This window comes from Pan paniscus, chromosome 8 (genome assembly GCF_029289425.2).
Source record: "Pan paniscus chromosome 8, NHGRI_mPanPan1-v2.0_pri, whole genome shotgun sequence".
Taxonomy (NCBI): Eukaryota; Metazoa; Chordata; class Mammalia; order Primates; family Hominidae; genus Pan; species Pan paniscus.
The window spans coordinates 19,708,016-19,728,001 of NC_073257.2; the positions used below are offsets into that span (position 1 = coordinate 19,708,016).

The following is a 19,986-nucleotide window of genomic DNA, read 5'->3' on the forward strand; positions in this document are numbered from 1 at the left end:
ATTTGGGAGTACTGTGAAATAGTGTTTGGCTCTAGGTCGCGAAGAAACCAAGGGGACCTCTGGCCTGGGGTCTGTAGGCCAATTCCACTTTCAGAGCCAAATCCACATATAATACATCAAAACAGACCAAGAAGGCATAGGTGTAGCGACTCAAAGTCTTCCAGGTACCATGGGCCTCATAAAAACACGTTTTAAGTAGGCAGAGGGCTGATGTTCTATTCTGTTCTGTGGATGTCATTAAACCATGGACAGGTGGCTTAACCATTATGTTCAATGACATCCATAGAACAGGAAAGAATAGAAATAGAACTTATTTTATTTTCCCAGGAAGTTTACTTTCCGGGTGAAAATTAATGCCCAGAAAAGCTAGCCAATCTAACTATGATCACATAGCTAGTTAGAGAGAGTGTTGGCATGAGAACTGTAGTTTTCTGACATTAAACTTTGAAGGGAAAACTGTAGCTCAGTCTTTAACATCTGTACTTGGGCATGATGGTGATTCAATCACCACTGAATATCAGCACGAAAATATTCGTGTAACTCTTTCTTTACAGAAAATTTCAGTGAAGGTGGCCGATGCATGTACCACATTTCAGTGCAAGTGCACACACTCATGTATTTACTTGCCAATATTTATTGAGCATCTACTAAGTGGCAGGCACTTGGCTGGCCTCTGGGGAATGTCACAGTGAACAAAGGAAAGGTTCCCTCTCTGGACACCCCATGAATCTGGAGGGTGGCAGACAAGTAAACAGACTATTAGGATACAGGGATATTAACATATGGATGCAGAGATAAGGGCTCAAACAGGACAGGCAACCAAGCCAGTCTTATAGGGGTGTTGAAAGGGCTTCGAACTGAGACTTCAGGGACCAGTAAGAATTATTAAGGCCGACAGGGACTGAAAGAACACAGCTAGTTCCCTGGAACATAGAATTCCAGGAAACTGGGGAGACACCAAAGGTAAAATCATGACGAGCCCAGAAAGCCACTTTATCTGGAAGACTATTTTTTCTTTCAAGGATTATTTAGATAACAGCATACCTCACAGGTGGTTTGATTTTTATAAACATGCTCCTATATAACTGAGAGCTGCCGGCAGATCGCTTTCAATGTTAAACACAGAACTACCATCAATGGACTAATTGTAAAGAAATGAAATATGATAAGATATACGACATGCTTAGCACAGGGCAAAATTAAATCGATTTTGCTAGAGCACTGGGGTGAGGATCTGGTAGTTCCTAATGGAGGTATTGAGATCTAGGGAAGTAGAGAAAGGACAGCTTAATCTGGACTAAGCCTATAAACGATCCTGAAATTTTTTCATTAAGGTCAGTTGAGCATTTGAGCAGTCTGCTTATTGCGCTGTCTCTGACTGATGAAAGCTGAATGCATAGTTAAATTTTATTTAGAGTGTTGTATGTTCTTAGTTATAGATGAGTGGATTTTTACTGTGTCATGTACCGGTTTGCAGCATGAGATTATGGAGTATAGATTTTTTAAGCGCTTGCCATAACATTTCAGAAATAAAAGGCACAGACGCTGGTCATGGGGAGTTCATAACTTTTGCAAATTATAATAATCTCTGCATTTATAATAATCTGGAAGACTCAAAGTCTTCCAGGTACCATGGGCCTCATAAAAACACGTTTTAAGTAGGCAGAGGGCTGATGTTCTATTCTGTTCTGTGGATGTCATTAAACCATGGACAGGTGGCTTAACCATTATGTTCAATGACATCCATAGAACAGGAAAGAATAGAAATAGAACTTATTTTATTTTCCCAGGAAGTTTACTTTTCTGGTGAAAATTAATGCCCAGAAAGGCATATAACGTTCAGGGCCTGCATGCACATAGTGATGACCATGCTGTGCACTGTGATCTCATTCGCATGCCGGTGAATAAAGTCTCTGGGTTCCTTCTAGCTCATCTGTAATCTCAGACAATGCCTGCGGTGACCTACCGGAGGCCTCACCAAATCAGAGCTGGAGTATTTGGGCTAAATGACGATGAACCAATTAGTAAAAATTAGTAACTAAAGGTCTGATGGGACAGAAAAGGACTCAAGTGCCCATGTACTTCAGACAGCCCAGTGGGCAATGGCTTTTTATTCCAACAGGTGAACTTGCCTAATGTTAAATGTGAAATTACACAGGAATGAGATGATGATCAGTGAAAGTCTATTTTTCTCTCTCGTAAGAGAAATAAGTAGGGATGAAGGGCAAGGCTTTTACTGATATTAGAAGAGTAACAGGGCAGAACTCTGTCTAGTACAAAAATTAGCCAGGCATGGTGGCGGGTGCCTCTAATTCCAGCTACTCAGGAGGCTGAGGTAGGAGAATCGCTTGAACCCGGGAGGCGGAGGTTGCAGCGAGCCGAGATCGCGCCATTGTACTCTAGCCTGGGTTACAAGAGTAAAACTCCATTTCAAAAAAAAAAAAAAGAGCAGCTTGGAGAGCAACTTGATTCTACAAGGGGGACAGTGTCGGCAGTGTTCCATTTCCTAGAAGGCTTAGCTTAGGGAAGGCATGAAACTTTTCTCTGGTGTTATCAACTGGGCTTAGGAATATAAGAAAGGAAGACTCAATACTTTAGGCTTTTCCCCAAACCAGCTTTGTTTCACTTTCTTGCTTATTACTGAGAACTTGTACACAGTGTAGACAGACACAGGAGCTATTGACGTTTCAAGGTATAAGCCCTCATACCTAACCTGGGATCTAGAAATGAGAAATCTGCTCTTCATTCAGGCCTAACTAAACTTTTTTTTTTATTGTGAAAACTAAGCATTTGAGCCTAAAAATAAAACCAAAACATTAGAGTAATACAGAATGCCACACCTCGTATCTTTAGCTATCAGAAGGGACCTCGCAGGGACTGAATCGGTGTATGTTGAATGCACACAGGGACTGACAGATACGCATGAGCGCAACCAAACCTGCGTGATCAGCGCAACCAAACCTGCGTGACCAGCGCTTGTCACGTATTTGAATACAACGCTTATCTCGCCGCAGCACCACTGTCAATAAGTGTCAGACAGGCAATGTGCTGTGCTGGGCAGCGCTCTACACAGCATTTCAACCTATTGCTTTAATTTTGTTTTCAAAATGGAGATGTGGCTTATCAATAAGCCCCCGATCACCTAAGCCCTTGTATTTCTTACAATTGTCTTTCTTTCCTGTTTGTGTGTTATTTAAAGGGACAAGCTCATCACCCAGGTTCTTTAGGTCTAAGGAAGTCTCTCCCTGGTTGCTTTTCAGAGTTGTCCAGACAGGAAGGGTGGCCAATGTGAGAAGGTGAGGAGGTGACTCCCTCTGCCTCCAATCATTCTTTTTTTTTTCTTTCTTTTTGCTTGTTTTTGAGATGGAGTCTTACTCTGTTGCCCAGGCTGGAGTGCAGTGACACGATCTCGGCTCACTGCTACCTCTCCCTCCCAGGTTCAAGCAATTCTCTTGCCTCAGCCTCCCAAGTAGCTGGGATTACAGGCACCCACCACCACACCCAGCTAATTTTTTTTTTTTCTTCAGTAGAGACAGGGTTTTGCCACGTTGGCCAGGCTGGTCTCGAACTCCTGACCTCAAGTGATCTGCCTGTCTCAGCCTCCCAAAGTGTTAGGATTACAGGCATAAGCCGCCATGGCCGGCCTAATCATTCTTTCAGCATGAACTTAGTGGGTGTCTGCAGAAGGTTCTAGTGGTTGTCAATAGCATGAACTACTTCATCTCTTGGACTTCTCGGGACACAGGGGAAAGAACTACTCTCTTTGGGTGGCACTGGAGACCATTTTAATTTGCTTTTTCCAGTTCATTGCTGCATGAACTTGGGAGAAAAGCTGGGAAATTTCCTGGGTGCACAGGAAGTCACAGACCTTTTATGTTTCCTTATTTGATTTAATGCTTGAAATATCCTCTTTCTAGACTACTAATTTATATGATCTAAAAAGAGACTGAATAAACCTATCTTTAACATTATATGAAAAACAGTACTTTTTTTTTTTAACATGAGGTCTTTGAACACAGATATTTACACCAGGACAACGCAAGAAACTTCAACAAATTAAGCACAGAGTACAGCAAGAGCCTGGCATTTTCTGCAAGGCCAGTGAGGCAGGATGCAAGGTGGTGTGTGTGCAGAGTAGCAACTTGTTTCCGTGTTAATTTAAGGGATAATGTAAATAAAAACCCTCTCTTCTTCCTTAGGACACAGCATCATATGATCTTGTGTTTTAGCTAACTATACTCATTTCATCTGCTGGACTATAGACTCCTTTAAGGTAGAAATTATATCGACTGTTATTGCATTTGTCCATCACCATACCATGGTCTTAAAAATATTTTATGTAGAAAGAAGTGAGGAAGGTAAGAAAACAATGACGAAAGCAGCATTCAGTACGACACACCGGCCAGCGGGCTTCTGCTCTGGGCAGGCCAGGTGGATACACTGTTCCCTCCTTCTCCCACTAGGCCTAAGTAAGATCCATGGGCATTATATACAAATTCACAAACAGAAGACTCTGGAAGGTGGAGAGAGGAGGGCAGACCGGCTAGGGGCCTGGGCCGCCAGCTGACAGCACGGTGCTGAGCTCTCTGGTTGTTGTGGTTGCTGTTTGTGTGTGAGCTTCATGCCCCTGAGACTTGGAGGTGAAGAAGCTGCAACCCAGATTTGCCAAAAGGCACTGAGAGGAGGCTCAACCAAAGCCAGTTCTCTCCAGACAAAGGCCTGGCCAAGGGGTGGCCCAGCAAGACAAAAAACTGTGAGACAGCAGCATCTCTTCTGCAGCTGAACATCACAGGGAGGGCTGGCCGGACCCCACTGAGAGCAGCCAAGGCAGAGTGTGCCATCCTGACTTCCAGCCTGGCCAGGCGGCAACTGGGCACCCCATCCCACCACTGACCTGGCATCTGAAAGGGCCAGCCAGGGAACTGGGACTCTCACCCCTGCCTGGTGGTAAAGAGCCCCCACTGTAGGGTCGGTGGAGATGGCAGGGGGAGCGTGGACTCGCACCCCTCACCTGGCAGCAACAGGCACCTCCCACCCCTGCTGGGTGGTGTCACTAGATCCTGGAAGAGTCACCCCTCCGCCCCCCACCATGGCACTGGTGGGGCCTGAGAGGAGCAGGAATGAGGCTCTGTCTCTCATCCCTGCCAGGCGGCTCTCAGCAGGGGCCTTGGAGGGAGAAGGGTCTCGCACACCTGCCGAGCAGCGCCGAAGAACCCCCTCGCAGGTGTCACGAGGAAGCCGGCTAGGACACGAGGTTCATTTCAGATCCAGAGTCTCAGCACATCAAACAATCAACACGCGGCGACCACCGTACCTGCTCCTGAAATATCTTGGCCAAGGGGGCACAGTCTGTCAGCTTAATGAACCTCACCACGTCGGTGACCGTCCACTCCAACGGGTTGCTCTCCAGAACCAGTCTCTCCTCCTCCTCCTGTTTCGTGTCCTGCAGAGAAAGGGCAGGAGGAGCTCAGCTGCGGCACAGTCAGCTGGCTGGGTCCTCTCCAGCACTCTCCAGGCCTCAGCCGTTCCTGGCTGGAAGCCACTGCCTCCCTTTGCTCCCTCACTGGGCACCTGAAAAAGCTGCACACACTCTCAGTCCCTGAGAAAGTTCTTAGCTCAGTGATGATGCCCCCTGCAATGACTCATGTGCCTTCAGAGGGAAGAAGGCAGGCACAGTGACAGTCGCTCTTGCATCCCTAGTTCAGGAAACCTTGGGCCTGCTTATGAACGAAGCATCTCTGGTTAGAGAAAAGAGGAGAAATACAAGGGGCACGTCCAAGCAGACACGAGACAGTGTCCCCCAGTGTTTCTGTAATGGTGGTGCCAGTGGCCCTTTCTGCTGATCTCACACCACCCATGGGGCTAGGGGAGACCTGAAACACTGATTAAATATTTTAAAACATCATAGAGGTGTCCTATGGAGGGGACGTGGGAGCAAGACACAGCGCAGTCAGGGGAGATGCGGGGAAGGAATTTCTGGAAACCCAGAGTTGAAAGGAAACCGAGGACTGTGCCCTCCTCCTGACAAGCACCCAGGTGGCACTAAAGCCGTCCAGGAAAGAGGTGCTGTCTCCACCCTGGGCACTCCATTCTGATGCCGAAAGGCCCCTCCACCCAGAGGTGAAGCGCCAGCCTTTGTTCCTGACTTGGGAACTAGCTAGAGCAGCTGCTGCTGTTAGAGGTATTTTAAACAGGTTTCCCCACATCGTGGCCCTGAAGTGTAACAGGTGCTTCTTCAGACCCAGAGGGAAGCCCTCTGTCCCCACGCCCGGGCATCACCTCTGTCCCCTCGGGCTTGGTCGGTGGGCACTTCTCCCCTTCCTCTGCTGAGGAGGCGGCCGGCGCCCTGCGGCCCCTTCGTGTCCTCTCTGGGGGTGGCCGGCGCACGGGCTCTGAGCCGCTCCGCAGGGTGACGGCCCTCCGGGGCCGGGCCGAGGGCACCTCCGCCGACGAGGTGTCCGTCTGGTCATCCCGGAGCTCGGAGCCGGTCTCCTCACTGGCGGTGTCATTGTCCATGGCATCAGCGTCCTCCTCTTCACTTTCCTGGGAAGATGGAAAAGGCATTTAAGGCACTGGTGGCCGGGGGGCCTGTAGCAGTGGCCCCACAGTCAGACCCTGGGCCCAGTGCAGACCACTTAGCAAGCCCTGTCCCTGGAAGTCTCGGAAATGGAGCCAATGGTCCCACCCGTGGGCCCTACGAGGCCCTTCCCAGCCAAAGCAGCTGGACACACTACATTTGTTTTCAGTAAGTAAGGAGGAGGGGGCTCTTCTTCGGTGTTTCTGACCATCCCGCCACAATCTCCAGGGCCACCTCTGCTGTGAAGCAGCCACACTTGCCGGCCAGGCCCAGATGACAGAGCCACAGGCTGGCAGGTGCCCCGGGCAGAACATACCTCCCCCGAGCCCGCGGTGAAGTCCACGGCAGAAGACCTCCGTTTCTTCTGCACGAAAATGGATTTCCGTCGCTTCCTCCGCCTGGCGGGTTTGGGGTGTCCGCTGTCGGGGTTGCTTTCCCCGATGGGGGGCTTGGAGATCTTCTTTCTCTTTCCATAGTAATAGGCTGTAGGAAGGAAGATGAGAAACTTTTGAAGGCTATACACACACACACACAGGAACAGAGAGAGGAGAGAGGAGGGAAACGATTCTTTCATCTGATAGTTCATTTGTGCCTTACGAAGTCATTCTGAGAAAACAGACCCACAGGAGAGGCACTGCTCCAAAGCTTCAGGTCTGGAAGGTGTTCGGGCTGAACTTGGCCCTTCCCCAGTGTTGAAGCCCAAACCCCCAAAGTGAGTGTATCTGGATGTCCCGAACCCCCAAAGTGAGTGTATAAGGGTGGGGGCCTAATCCAATAGGACATTAATGAGGTCCTAGGAGTGTCCAGGAGAGACACCAAGGACCCAAGACCCAGAGGAGAGGCCCCATGAGGACACAGGGAACAGGTGGCTGCCTGAGGCCCAGGAAGGATCTCATCAGAAACCAAAGCTGCTGACACCCTGATCTTGGACTTCCAGCTTCCAGGACTGTGGGAGGTAAGTGTGCGCAGTGAAAGCTCCGGGTCTGTGGTATGTTGTTGTAAGCCAGAGCTGACTTCTGCAGAAGGTGAAAGAGACAAAGGTGTCCACAGTTCCCACGGGAGTTTATCCCTGTCTGGACCCCAGACACTGCATACAGTGGTGGCAATGACATCCACCGGAGTGCTCTGACACCTGCTCCCAAGTCTGAATCTTGAGCGACTGATCAGTCAGCAAGCACTGGGTGAACATCTGCTGGCGTGGTCCTGGCATGAGGGACTCCCCCAGCTCTTGGTCCGACCAAGACAAGCTATGATCCTGAACACGCGGGCCAAATTCACCAAGCACTTTTCCTCTTCTCAGAGTTCCTTCTCTATTACATCATTGTATACTTTATTTCCTTCTCATTTGCTGGGACTCACATTACTTCTGAATTCTACAGCAGAGACACAGGTGTATATCTTAATTCAAAAATTATTTATTGAACTTTAGTAGTGATTAATGTTTTTTATAAATGAAATGTATCATCAACTAATGAAAACCACCACTAAGGATCCAGCATTCAATTACGACCCAGACGCCTACTCATTAATAAAAGGTTCAACCGTCCCACTATGTGATGCCCATGAGCCACAAAATAACTGAATGCAGCCAAGGAACCTTTATCTACGAATGGGGTGGGCCAAAGGAAAATGGTAAATGCACAAACCCTGGTTTGCAGCAGCCCCTTTGCAGGGAGCATGATTTTAGTGCATTCTCACAGTACTGAGTCGTGGGCTTTGTCCTACAGGTAAGTCACCTATCCTTTCTGCACCCCAATTTCCTTACTTACAAAATGAGACCATCACGACTAACAAGCATAGGTTTCCTTCAGGCCTAAGACCCTCTATGTCCCACCCCCTCCCCTGCATTTGATCACAGCATGGCATTTGGAAAAACTGTCGGGAAGCCGCACAGCAGCAGCCCTGTAACTCCCAGGAGGCACACCTGCTCCGGGAGCCCTGGCCTGTTCTCATCAATCTCTCAAAAGGAGCAGCTGGCAGGAGAGCTTGGAACAATGTCCCGTGTCCAGTTCTATAAGGACCGTGTTACTCAGTGAGCAGGAATAAACTGCTGTGGGCGAGCATTGCTCTGTGGCCATCTCCAGGTACGGGGCAAATGAGCAAGCCTCTGTCCCCTCCCAAACCCCAAGCGTGCATGACAGGGCCAGGGCAGGCTGGCTTCTTAGAAGCCAGTGGCTGGGGATTAGAACTGGTTTTAGGGAATGCAGCCAAAGGCCAGTATGTGTTTGGAGCCTTAGAATGAGACTGGGTGACCCCTGCTTTTCCAGTGTTTGACTCCACCAAAATATCGTTCTGTCCTCCTCCCACTGGAGCCTCTGTTCAGCCTGTAGTAACATTCATTATAAATTAACCCAAAGGATCTTGGGACTTAAGAGTTTTATTATATAAGATCCGGAGACATCTCCGAGTTCATTTCGGCAATGCTGAATGGGAGGTGTGGGACCCTGCTCCTTCCCTGCCATTCCCAGTGTCCTGGAAGAACACAGAAGCCCACCTGGCAGGTAAGCATTCACCGTACACGGCAAAGGCGAGCCCTCGGTTAGGCCTTTCTTACTCAGGAGCTGCTGTTTCCCAGTGAAGCCCTCCCCTGGAAAAAGGTGCAGTGATGGAGAAACAAGCTCTTCCGGAACCAGGTGACCTGCTGGGCCAACACACCTGTGGGCCCTACCTGAGAGGCCCTGTGCACAGAATGATGGTGGCTCTGTGTGATCAGTGAGGGCACAGCTGACCTCCATCAGAAGGCAGAGTGGCAAGGGGACTCTGTGTGTGTGTGTGTTGTGTGTGTGTAGAAACACACTGAGAGATAATAAAATACAAAGAAAGTCACACTCTCCACAGCGTTTCCAGTACATTCAGATTCCTGGTTCCAGCACCCATGTTGACAAACGTCACAAGTGACTGTGGCTCACAGAGCACTGGCCACATGGCCAAGCCCTTGTCACATCCCAGCTGGCTGGAACGTGGCTGGCAGAGCTAACTTCCAGGTCGCTCCCCCTTGCATTAGAGAGAACTGAGGGGAGACGCAGGAAACTCAGAACTGTGGGTCAGAGGGAGAGAACAGGACTCAGGCACAGGAGGTGCAGGTGTCTGGGAGTGGCTACTATGGATGGAGAAGGTCATCAGAAAGAAAGAAGGGCAGGGCTCAGGGGAAGCGGCTGCCCAAGGCCAGACATCCTCGAATGGGACTGGGGATGGAAGAGGCAAGAGCTGAAGGTAGGAGAGGGGGGACAGCTCTGAGTCCTGCACCCTGTGTCCTGGGAGAGAGGCAAAGCCAACTGGCAGAAAAGAAAGTGATGGTGGCTTCTGAGTCCTCCATGGCTCTCTTCAGTGGGGGTGCTGAGGAAGGCGTCTAAACATGAGAAGCCGATTATGACAAGGATGTGGCCCCCGTATCAAGAAGGGCAATGAAAGCATCATTACACTATCCCAGAGTAAGGACTGAAAGAGTCATCTGGGTTACTGTTCCTGTGATCAATTTTACTGTGCTCTCCTGCCATCCACTGAGCTGTAGAATCAATCAATCCACTGAAACTCATGACAGTACACAGTTTCTCTTCTTTTCCAAGGTCTACCAATGAAAATTCATCCTGTTTTAAATCATCCCATCCCGTCCATATGTCAGGCTAAAAACACATGTATCTGCTACAGCAAATCCTTAAAAATCCTTCCATAGCAATTCCTATAGAAGACTAGTCAAAAGGTTCAAAAAGAAAAAAGCAAATGAAACAAAAACCAAATACCTTAGAGCGTAGTTTAGGTCTCTGGGCTCATGCATTTCTTTTTTCATTATTTGTACTTACTGTATTTGGTTTTGGTATGAATGGAGCAGTTCTCTGGGCAGTTTTCAGATATCAGCACAGGACTAAACAAATTTGGACAGCACTCTAGCTTGGCACAGACTCGGCGGCAGAAATTTGCGACTTGGTCAGATGTCCGTACGATTTTGACCACAGCCCTGTACGTTTTGCCTCTGTATCTAGAAAATAGGTGGGGAAGAAAAGCGAGGGTAAGACCAGATTATGATTCAGGCCTATTCTGTACCACATATTCCAAAGGCAGCAACTTCATTTTCCAATGACAAAGCATATCGAGCGCAGTTTTCCATGTTGCTTCTGTTATTTCTCACAGAGATATTTATAAGAAGTGCTCACTAGTGTGCAACAAATGTGTCGTAACAGTGCTAAACCAGAATCCACTTCCATAAACACCCCCACATTTAGCACACCCTCATTTTGCTATACACAACTTCATACCAAAGATTAGTGGTGCGGGATACATACCTGATGGGCATGGCTCTCGAAATGAGGTTAGTGAAATCGAACGGGTATTTTCCTGTTGCTATCATATTTCATTTTTGAAAAATGTGAGTGCATATGGGATCATGATTCTGCCTTGAAAACCATGCAAATTCAGAACACTGAAAGGATATCTTTGTCAAGACTGTGTATCATATTGTTGAAATGGGGACGATTTCCATTATTCATAAATGGCATCTGTGCAGAATGGTGATAGGTAAGCAAGGTCACATTTAAATGGACAGAAACACAATGGATTTTATAAGGGGAAAAAAAGAAAGAAAAAAGCTACCATTAAAAATGCAGAGTGACTGTATGATTGGGACCTGGAAACCGAGTGAAGACCCCCAGCCTTGCAGACACTGGCAGCAAGTGGCTTCAGTGTAAACAGAACCGTAACGGGTCTCCGGTGGATGAGTGACAGTTAAAGGAAAAGGCTGCTGTATCTCTCAAGTGTAAAGGGAGCAACGTGAAATGGTAACACCGCTTGCCATACTCTGCCCATGAGGGTAACTGACCACTGCTCTCCTCTAGGTTGGGATGGTGAAAGATTGCTCCAGGAACTAAAACTTGCTTCCACCCGCTCTCCAGTCCCCCCAGCAACCCCCTCCATGGCTTCGGTTGCTTTCTCCAAAGCAGTAAATCGAATCCTTTCTGAACATGCACACCTTCACTGCAATTCCCCACAGACTCAAATCTTGATTGAGTGAGAGATAGCGGATGAAATCATACTGCAAGGAGAATGCACACTGAAATCAACAGTCCTTCGTACGCATCTCTATTTCTTATTAGACTGAGGTCTTTGGAAAGCTACAGTCTATTTGTGTATTAGGAAAAAATAAAAGGCATTTCTCCAGTTAAATCTCCCCCCACCCCCCGCAAAAAAGCGGTAAATCTAACTGAGGGGCCTCACATAGGAGACCTTCATTCTTATTATATGGATTGAACCATGTCCCTCCTAAATTCATAGGTTGAAGCCATAACCCCCGATAGGACTGTAATTGAAGATGGGGCTTTCAATGAGGTAATTAAATTAAACGAGGTTATAAGGGTGGGGGCCTAATCCCATAGGAGTGGTGGCCTTGTAAGAAGATGAAAAGGCTGAGTGTGGAGGTTCATCCTTGTAATCTCAGCACTTTGGGAGGCTGAGGCAGGAGGACTGCTAGAGCCCAGAGGTTTAAGACCAGACTGAGCAGCATAGTGAGACCCCCGTCTCTACAAAAAATTTAAAAACTACCTGGGCACGGTGGGGCACTACTGGGGAGGCTGAGAAGGCTGAGGCAGGAGGATTCCTTGAGCACAGGCGGTCAAGGCTGCAATAAGCTATGATTGTATCACTGTACTCCAGCCTGGGCGACACAGTGGGGCTCTGTCTCTTAAAAAAAAAAGAAGAAGAAGAAGAAGTTGAAAAGCCACCAGGGGTGTACATGCACAGAGACTAGACCATGTGAGGGCAGAGGGAGAAGGTGGCCATCCACAAGCCAAAAAGAGAAGCTTAAGGAGAAACCAACCCTGGCACCTTCATCTTGGACTTTAGGCCTCCAGAGCACTGAGAGAATAAACATCGTTGCAAAAGCCATGTGGCCTGTGGCTCTTTGCTGCACAGCCTGGGCTGACTGAGACAAGGCTCATTCCTCCGGTGGTGGGGGGTGACAAGAATGGGGACCCCCGGACTGCCTGCCTGCACCTCCCCACCACCCACACAGCAGCTTCTCCTGACCATGGCTGCTGCCTGCTTGTACCTTTCCTTCTCGGTTCACATCTTCTAAGGTTTCTCTGAGGTCCTCCTTAAGCACTTGTCTCTGATCTTAGAGGAAACACCAATCTAGACGAAGGGTATGGAAGTTTTCCCCAAAACCTTTTCAACGCACTAGGAAAACGAGAGATCTGGAAATCCAAACGCCTTTTATAGTTATCCACAAGGAACTGATTTTATATATGGGAATCCAAAAACGTCAACAAACATTGCTTGAAGAGATGGCACTGTCTTGCCATCATATATAAATATCAAGTGCAATACTGCTTTCCTTAAACGTAACTATTTAGTGAAGAATAAAAATTAAGCTCCTCGCATCCCTCCCCACACCCACCCACGCAACAAAGAATTTAGAGTGAGACATGCTTCTGAAACCTAAATATTGTCACTTGTTGCTCATCACTTTTAAGAAAAAAACTTTCTCCTGCCCCAAGAAAAACCGCAGGTAACGAATTCACCAGTGTAAAACTGGCAACCAGAGCTACAAAAAGCAGATTCGATGGGTTCTTGTTTTAAAATTAGGCACTACGGCCCTTATCCAAATATTTATGGGAATATGATATACATAATGCCTGGCTGAAAATATAAGCACTTGTAGGTTTCAATCACCTTTTGACAGATTTTTAACCCTATCATGGGTACAAAGTAATGGTCAGCTTCTCAGTTGGCAACAGATCATAGGTTTTTATTTCATTCACATATCACCAAACTACTGAAATATGAAATTCCAGCTTTTTAGGAATGGCTTTCTAAAGACTGGAAAAATACTTTTCCACTAATAAATCTTTTTTTTTTAAAGTATCAACAGCAAAAAAAATTAAGGATTAAATTCCAACTTGTACTTTATATCTGCATACTCTACTAAATTTACTTCGTATTTATTCAGGGTCTTTCATATCCCAGCCCCTGGGTGTTTGTTTTTCTTCAGTTTCTCTGATGGGTCGAGCTTGACTTTCCATGTAGTGAGAACTAAAAAGTAATCTTCTGTAGATAAGATCATGCTTTAAATCCTACATCCTTGAATGGCTGTTGGTTTTTCTAGGCCCTCCATTGACCCTATGCGTAGAGACTTCCCTCTCCGTGCCTTTGAAGAGGGACTCCAGGACCCACGTTGGGGCGGTTCTTGCTTATTGCTTTTGTTGCATTTTCCAAAACAAAAACAAAAACAAAAACAAAAAAAACCAGCACAACTGGGAACACCGTATGTTCCTCGTGTTCTAGGAAATGGAGAGTAAAAATGGGAAATGTAGAATAAAAGTGCTTCACGGCTACATTTTCCCTTGCAGTTTTATCCACTATGAGTTTGGTGGCCCTACAGCTTTGTTGGAAAGAGCTCACTATCGAGATTCTTAGAGTCCCTAGAAAAATAAAATAATGAGACATAAGAATGCAGGAGAAATGTGCAAGCCAGGTCAGATGTCAAACTGCAGAACGAGGCTCAAAGATGAGATGCTCATCAAACCTCCAGGTGACGAGGCACACACACGCGCTGCCACATCGGAGCGACGGATGAAGGGAGCGGTTATCTGGGGGAAACAGAACCAGGGTGGCTTAATGTTTTCTTCCTAGTTTGGGATGATTTCATGGAAGCAAGTGTTTCAGTAAAACCTTTCACAATAGGGAAAAGCCCATCTAAAGGTATGAAGATTTAAATTATAGCATCATTTAAAAACAGCGGGCTCCTTTTCTCTTCGCTGCCCTTCCTGAACAATTCTGTTTAGAAGCCATGGCGGTGAGGGGTAGAGGGGACTGAGTAAGGTGGGGCACAGGCTGGGGAAGGTGGCGGATGACGTGCTGCCTGGACCCCTTCACTGGGGGGCTTGTTGCCCCAGCTGCTGGGAGAAAGCCTTCAGTTGTGGCCCTTTTATTTAGGTTTGCTTTTTTTTTTTTTTTTTTTGAGACAGGGTCTCACTTAGTCATCCAGGCCGGAGTGCAGTGGTCCAAGAGCTCAGCTCACTGCAACCTCTGCATCCTGGGTTCTAGCGATTCTCATGCCTCAGCCTCCTGAGTCACTGGGAATACAGGCGCCCACCACCATGCCTATAGTGGTAATTTTTTTTTTTTTTGTATTTTTAGTAGAGACGGGGTTTTGCCATGTTGGCCAGGCTGGTCTTGAACTCCTGACCTCAAGTGATCTGCCCGCCTTGGCCTCCCAAAGTGCTGGGATTACAGGTGTGAGTCACCGTGCCCAGCCCCCTTTAGGGTTTTGCAAAAGGCTGCCTTGGCCCTGCCCTTCCCAGGAGGGCCCCATCCAGGGACTGACTGTCGAGGAGGTAAAAAGGTCACTGGGGCCCAACTCTGGACAGCCATGAAGAGCCTTTAACCCCAGAGCTGCTGCGGGTGCCTGCCTGGCCTCACTGTGGGATGATCTCTGTCTTCTCAATCCCATTGCCTTCCCCTCCCTTCCAAAGGCATTGGTCCCAAGCGCCCTCCTTGATGAAACCCATCTGGGAGGAACCCACCAGGGAAAAGGATGGAAGTGGGGGAGGGACACAGGGAGGAGGCCGTCGCATGTGGGGACAGCTGTTGGGAGGGTGAGGATACTGGAGAGATGCTGGGGCCTGACGAAATAAATACATACTCCAAAGGTGGAGAGAACAGGCCAGGCTTCCACTGTCACAGCCAGAGATGCAAGTATAGGGAAGGAAAAGGCTAGGATGAACCCTGGCGTGCTGGACTGGAATTGGAGCCTACGTTCCACCACAAGCGCACAGAAAAGGGTGAACACAGCAGGCCCGAGCCACTCCCGTTAAAAAAGCCTGCTTACAGGCAGATCACGAGGTCAAGAGATTGAGACCATCCTGGCCAACATGGTGAAACCCCATCTCTCCTAAAAATACAAAAAATAGCTGGGCATGGTGGTGCACACCTGTAGTCTCAGCTACTCAGGAGGCTGAGGCAGGAGAATCGCTGGAACCCAGGAGGCGGGGGTTGCAGTTAGCCGAGATTGTGCCACTGCATTCCAGCCTGGGTGACAAAGTGAGACTCCATTTCAAAAAAAAAAAAAAAAAAAAAGTACAGGTACATCCCTAATCAGAAAATCTGAAATTCAAAATACTCCAAATTCTGAAATGTTTGAGTGTCAACATAAAATAAGTATACTGCAAGTATTCCAAAAGCTGAAAAAAGTTGAAATCCAAAACACTTCTGGTCCCAAGCAATTGGAATAAGGGATATTCAACATGTATTTGGGGGTGACGGGGCATCAGGCCTTCAACTTATCCCAAATCAATCAGGAGAATGAATAGTATCTTTATTCTGTACTTCCAATATTTCTGTAAGTATGAGATTGTTTCAAAAGCACTTAGAAATAATATAAAGGCATGTAGTCATATAATGACTCAAACTATACCAAGCTGACTCTACAGCAGACTTTCCATCACATGAGCATTTCTGAGCACTATTGGTTGAGTACACATGGACACATCCAGATGCTATCAATACATTAAGGATAAATTGACTGTGAAATCCAACTCCAACCTGAACCAATAAACAGGCTTGTTTTGGAGTTGGCCTACAAATTAGGGTAACTGTTGGAACAACTCTTTCAAAGGCATGCTGAACATACGAAGATACAGGCCTATTAAAAAAAAAGGAGAGGCAAAAGACAGCTCTAAGAGTTTACCAACTGGCTGGGAATTAACAGTAAATCTGCATTTATGTAATGAAGCCACTGACATATTCTCAAGGATCTTACAGCATTTGATCACTTGATCCTTACACGATCTTCCCAGGCACAGTGAACAGGGGTTTGAGCTCCACGTGACAGACCTGGGGATGGCTGGGTAGGGGGATGACCTGTTCTTTCTTTCCTTTTTTTTTGAGACAGGCTCTCACCCAGGCTGGAGTGCACTGGCACCATCTTGGCTCACTGCAACCTCCATCTCCCAGGTTCAAGTGATTCTCCTGCCTCAGCCTCCAGAGTAGCTGGGACTACAGGCACCCACTACCATGCCTGGCTAATTTTTGTATTTTTAGTAGAGATGGTGTTTCACCATGTTGGCCAGGCTGGTCTCAAACTTCTGACCTCAGGTGATCCTCCCACCTCAGCCTCCCAGAGTGTTGGTATTACAGGCACAGGCCACCGCACTCAGCCTCATTCTACTCTTTATTTTACCAAAAGTGAAAAGAAGAGTGTGTTTTGTATTTTTACCTTCCAAGAAAGACTTACAAACAGCATACCAGTGACATAACTTTGTAGGGAGGATGTGTGAAAAGAACAACCCAAATGTCCAACAATGATAGACTGGATTAAGAAAATGTGGCACATATACACCATGGAATACTATGCAGCCATAAAAAATGATGAGTTCATGTCCTTGGTAGGGACATGGATGAAGCTGGAAACCATCATTCTCAGCAAACTATGGCAAGGACAAAAAACCAAACACCTCATGTTCTCAACTCATAGGTGGGAATTGAACAATGAGAACACATGGACACAGGTAGGGGAACATCACACACTGGGGCCTGTTGTGGGGTGGGGGAGGGGGGAGGGATAGCATTAGGAGATATACCTAATGTTAAATGATGAGTTAATGGGTGCAGCACACCAACATGGCACATGTATACATATGTAACTGACCTGCACGTTGTACACATGTACCCTAGAACTTAAAGTATAATAAAAAAAAAAGTTAAAAAAAAAGAACCACCAAAAAGCATGAGATAATGCTTTTCACTTTCTACTGACACTGTGAGACCAAAGGGTGAGACGCCGATGTTATTTAATACACGGCCCAGCAAGGCTCTCATAAACACTAAGTTTTTGAAGCATATATTTCAAGTCCCAAGAAGACAAAGTAAGAGGAAAATATTAAGAGACAGCTGAGCTCGCACACAATAGAAAACTCTCTGGCAATATAAATAATCTCAGAAAGAAGGAAAATAAAAGCAACAAGCAAAAGATTACTGAGTTGGAACTAAGGAATAGCAAAGACAAAAAAGGTGAGGGAGGAGAAAGTTGTAAGGGAGAGGTCCAGGAAGGAGAGCCTTCATCTCAGTCCTCAGATAGACCTTGCCGTCCCAGCACCTCTGCATCACTCAGGTTGCAGAGAAATCTGGAGGGAAGAACGCAATCTCATCTCTACAAGCTGAGCACATCAGGAGGGGCTGGGGCTGGCAGTGCTCTCGGAAGCACACTTTGAGACAGTAAAGGAAGTCACACATCAACAGTGGGAAACACGGGAGATGCTCTTGCTGGTTGTCAGCGCAGGACACTGAGAACCCCAGAGTCCAGAGAAGATTATTTTAAGCTCAAGATAGTTGAGATTCGACAGATACAGCAAGAAGTCTTGTTGGAGCTCCCATTATCTGGTGTAAAACAGAAACTTTAGAGAAATGGAGACTGCCATAAATTCCCTCTTTGGGGGCAGCTTCTCCTCCCAGGAGAGAGACTTAAGAGTAAAGCTGCCATAAATCCCCTCTCTGGGGACGTTTCCCGGCCTGGCCATGAAGAAGAGAGAAAGACCACTCACACCTGCATAAACAAACATTAGCACAAACTTTCTTACTTCCCACTTGCTTTCCTCAAATCCAATTTGTCTTTCCCAAAGCAATCTACTTGTTCTTCCGACAAAAGCCTTTGCTCCCAGCTCCCTTTCCCGTACTGAGTTGGATACAGAATCCCCAAACGACTGACCCCCTCTCTGAGTTATTCATCACCGAGCATTCCCTCGGTATGAGCATTACACATGTAAGTGGGCTGTTTCTTCTCTCACTCACCTGTCTTTGGTCAGTTTAACCTTCAGGCTCCCAGTCTCTGAACCTAAGAGAGTGGAGGCAAAGTTTTTCCTCACTGATATCAATATATGTGTGGCCTTCCACTTCCTTCCCATTAGCCAAAGTAGGGATTTCTTTCCACATCCAAGTGCATATGGCAGGGGTGGAGACAGAGAGAGGAATATGGAATGATAAGAATGCCAAAAAAATCATCTCCTCTCCTTCAGTAGCTGGTATGTTTTGGCTGTGTCCCCACCCAAATCTCATCTTGAATTGTAGCTCCCATAATTCTCAAGTGTTGTGGGAGGGACCTGGTGGGAGGTAACTGAATCATGGGGCAGTTTCCCCCATACTTTTCCCGTGGTAGTGAATAAGTCTCACGAGATCTGATGGTTTCATTAGGGGAAGCCCCTTTTGCTTGATTCTCATTCTTTTCTCTTGTCTGCCACCATGTGAGGTCTGCCTTTCACCTTCCACTGTGATTATGAGGCCTCCTCAGCCACGTGGAACTGTGAGTCCATTTAACCTTTTTTTCCTTATAAATTACCCAGTTGCAGGTATGTCTTTATCAGAGGCATGAAAATGGACTAATATGGTAGTTAAAAGTTGAGAAAAATCTAAATAGATTTTGAGTCAAAAACAAAAACAGAGTAAAAAAGCCAACACTGGTGTAACAATCCGTTCATAACTACCAGCACAGCCCAAGCAGAATGTCACTAGGATCTAAGTTCCATCATTCGCTCTCAGAATCACCCTTATGAGACCTTTTGACAAAATCTTGTCGGGCAGGGATAGGGGTGTGGGAGCGGAGGACGAGGTTCTGCTTCTTCAAGCTGAACTCACACCCTCGAATGCTGGAGGAAGAATTAAAAAGAGAAAGGAAACGGTGACTCTGAGAACCCTGCAGAAATAGGGAAGCTTTACAAGCTGTGGGAAAGCCTCTGTTCTCATCAGCAATAGTGAGGTACGGTTCTCACTTCCTTCAGAACAAAGCTTTCACTTCATTGGTCTCATTCTTGGTCACTGGACTCCAGGGTCGGGAGAATGGGTCACTGGTTTTCAGCCTTAGGACACTCAAATTCCTCAGAAATTTCTTTCTTCCTTCTTGCCTTTAAGTAATGGGAACTCTGCAATACATGGGCATGTATGTTTATCCCAAGGAGACCACTGCTCCTCCAGAATGTCTTAAGCTGGCCTGTTTGAATCAGACACGCCACACCGTGATCCGGTGAATTCAGGTACACACATACACAGAAATGCAGTCTATCCTTCAAATAGACTGGTTCATGGCTTTGCTTAATGCAAAGTTCACCTCGTGCGTTTTCAGGACAGCAAACTACATACACTTGGGCAAGGTAAACAAAATTAACAAATGAACAAACAAAACCTTTTCCGGTGAAGTCTCTCAGTTTGGGAATCCCTTTTTTACATAAATCACTTTATAGCCAAATGTTACCTGTGACAGTTCATAAGACAAATGCTTGAGTAAAAGGACAAAAATTAAAGTCAAACAAGTAAAAGCACACACAAAATTAACCACTGCTTATGAAAAAAAAGAAACCACAACATTTCCACAGAGCTGAGCATGACGCACCTAACAGTGAAGATCTGACTTTATCTCCTTCCCTCTGATAAGT

General features: G+C 46.8%; 1 protein-coding gene across 3 annotated transcripts in view; it reads right to left on the reverse strand.

Annotated features, from left to right (window-relative positions):
• SFMBT2 (Scm like with four mbt domains 2) overlaps positions 1 to 19,986 on the reverse strand; it is a 256,051-nt gene that overhangs the window by 7,220 nt on the left and 228,845 nt on the right. For all 3 annotated transcript variants that reach the window (XM_034929914.2, XM_008953126.4, XM_055092391.2), the window contains 4 exons: positions 10,378 to 10,553; positions 6,894 to 7,060; positions 6,280 to 6,543; positions 5,315 to 5,443 (listed from right to left, as the gene is read on the reverse strand). In XM_034929914.2, the coding sequence (XP_034785805.2) occupies positions 5,315 to 5,443; positions 6,280 to 6,543; positions 6,894 to 7,060; positions 10,378 to 10,553 (736 nt within the window). The remainder of the gene's footprint in view (positions 1 to 5,314; positions 5,444 to 6,279; positions 6,544 to 6,893; positions 7,061 to 10,377; positions 10,554 to 19,986) is intronic.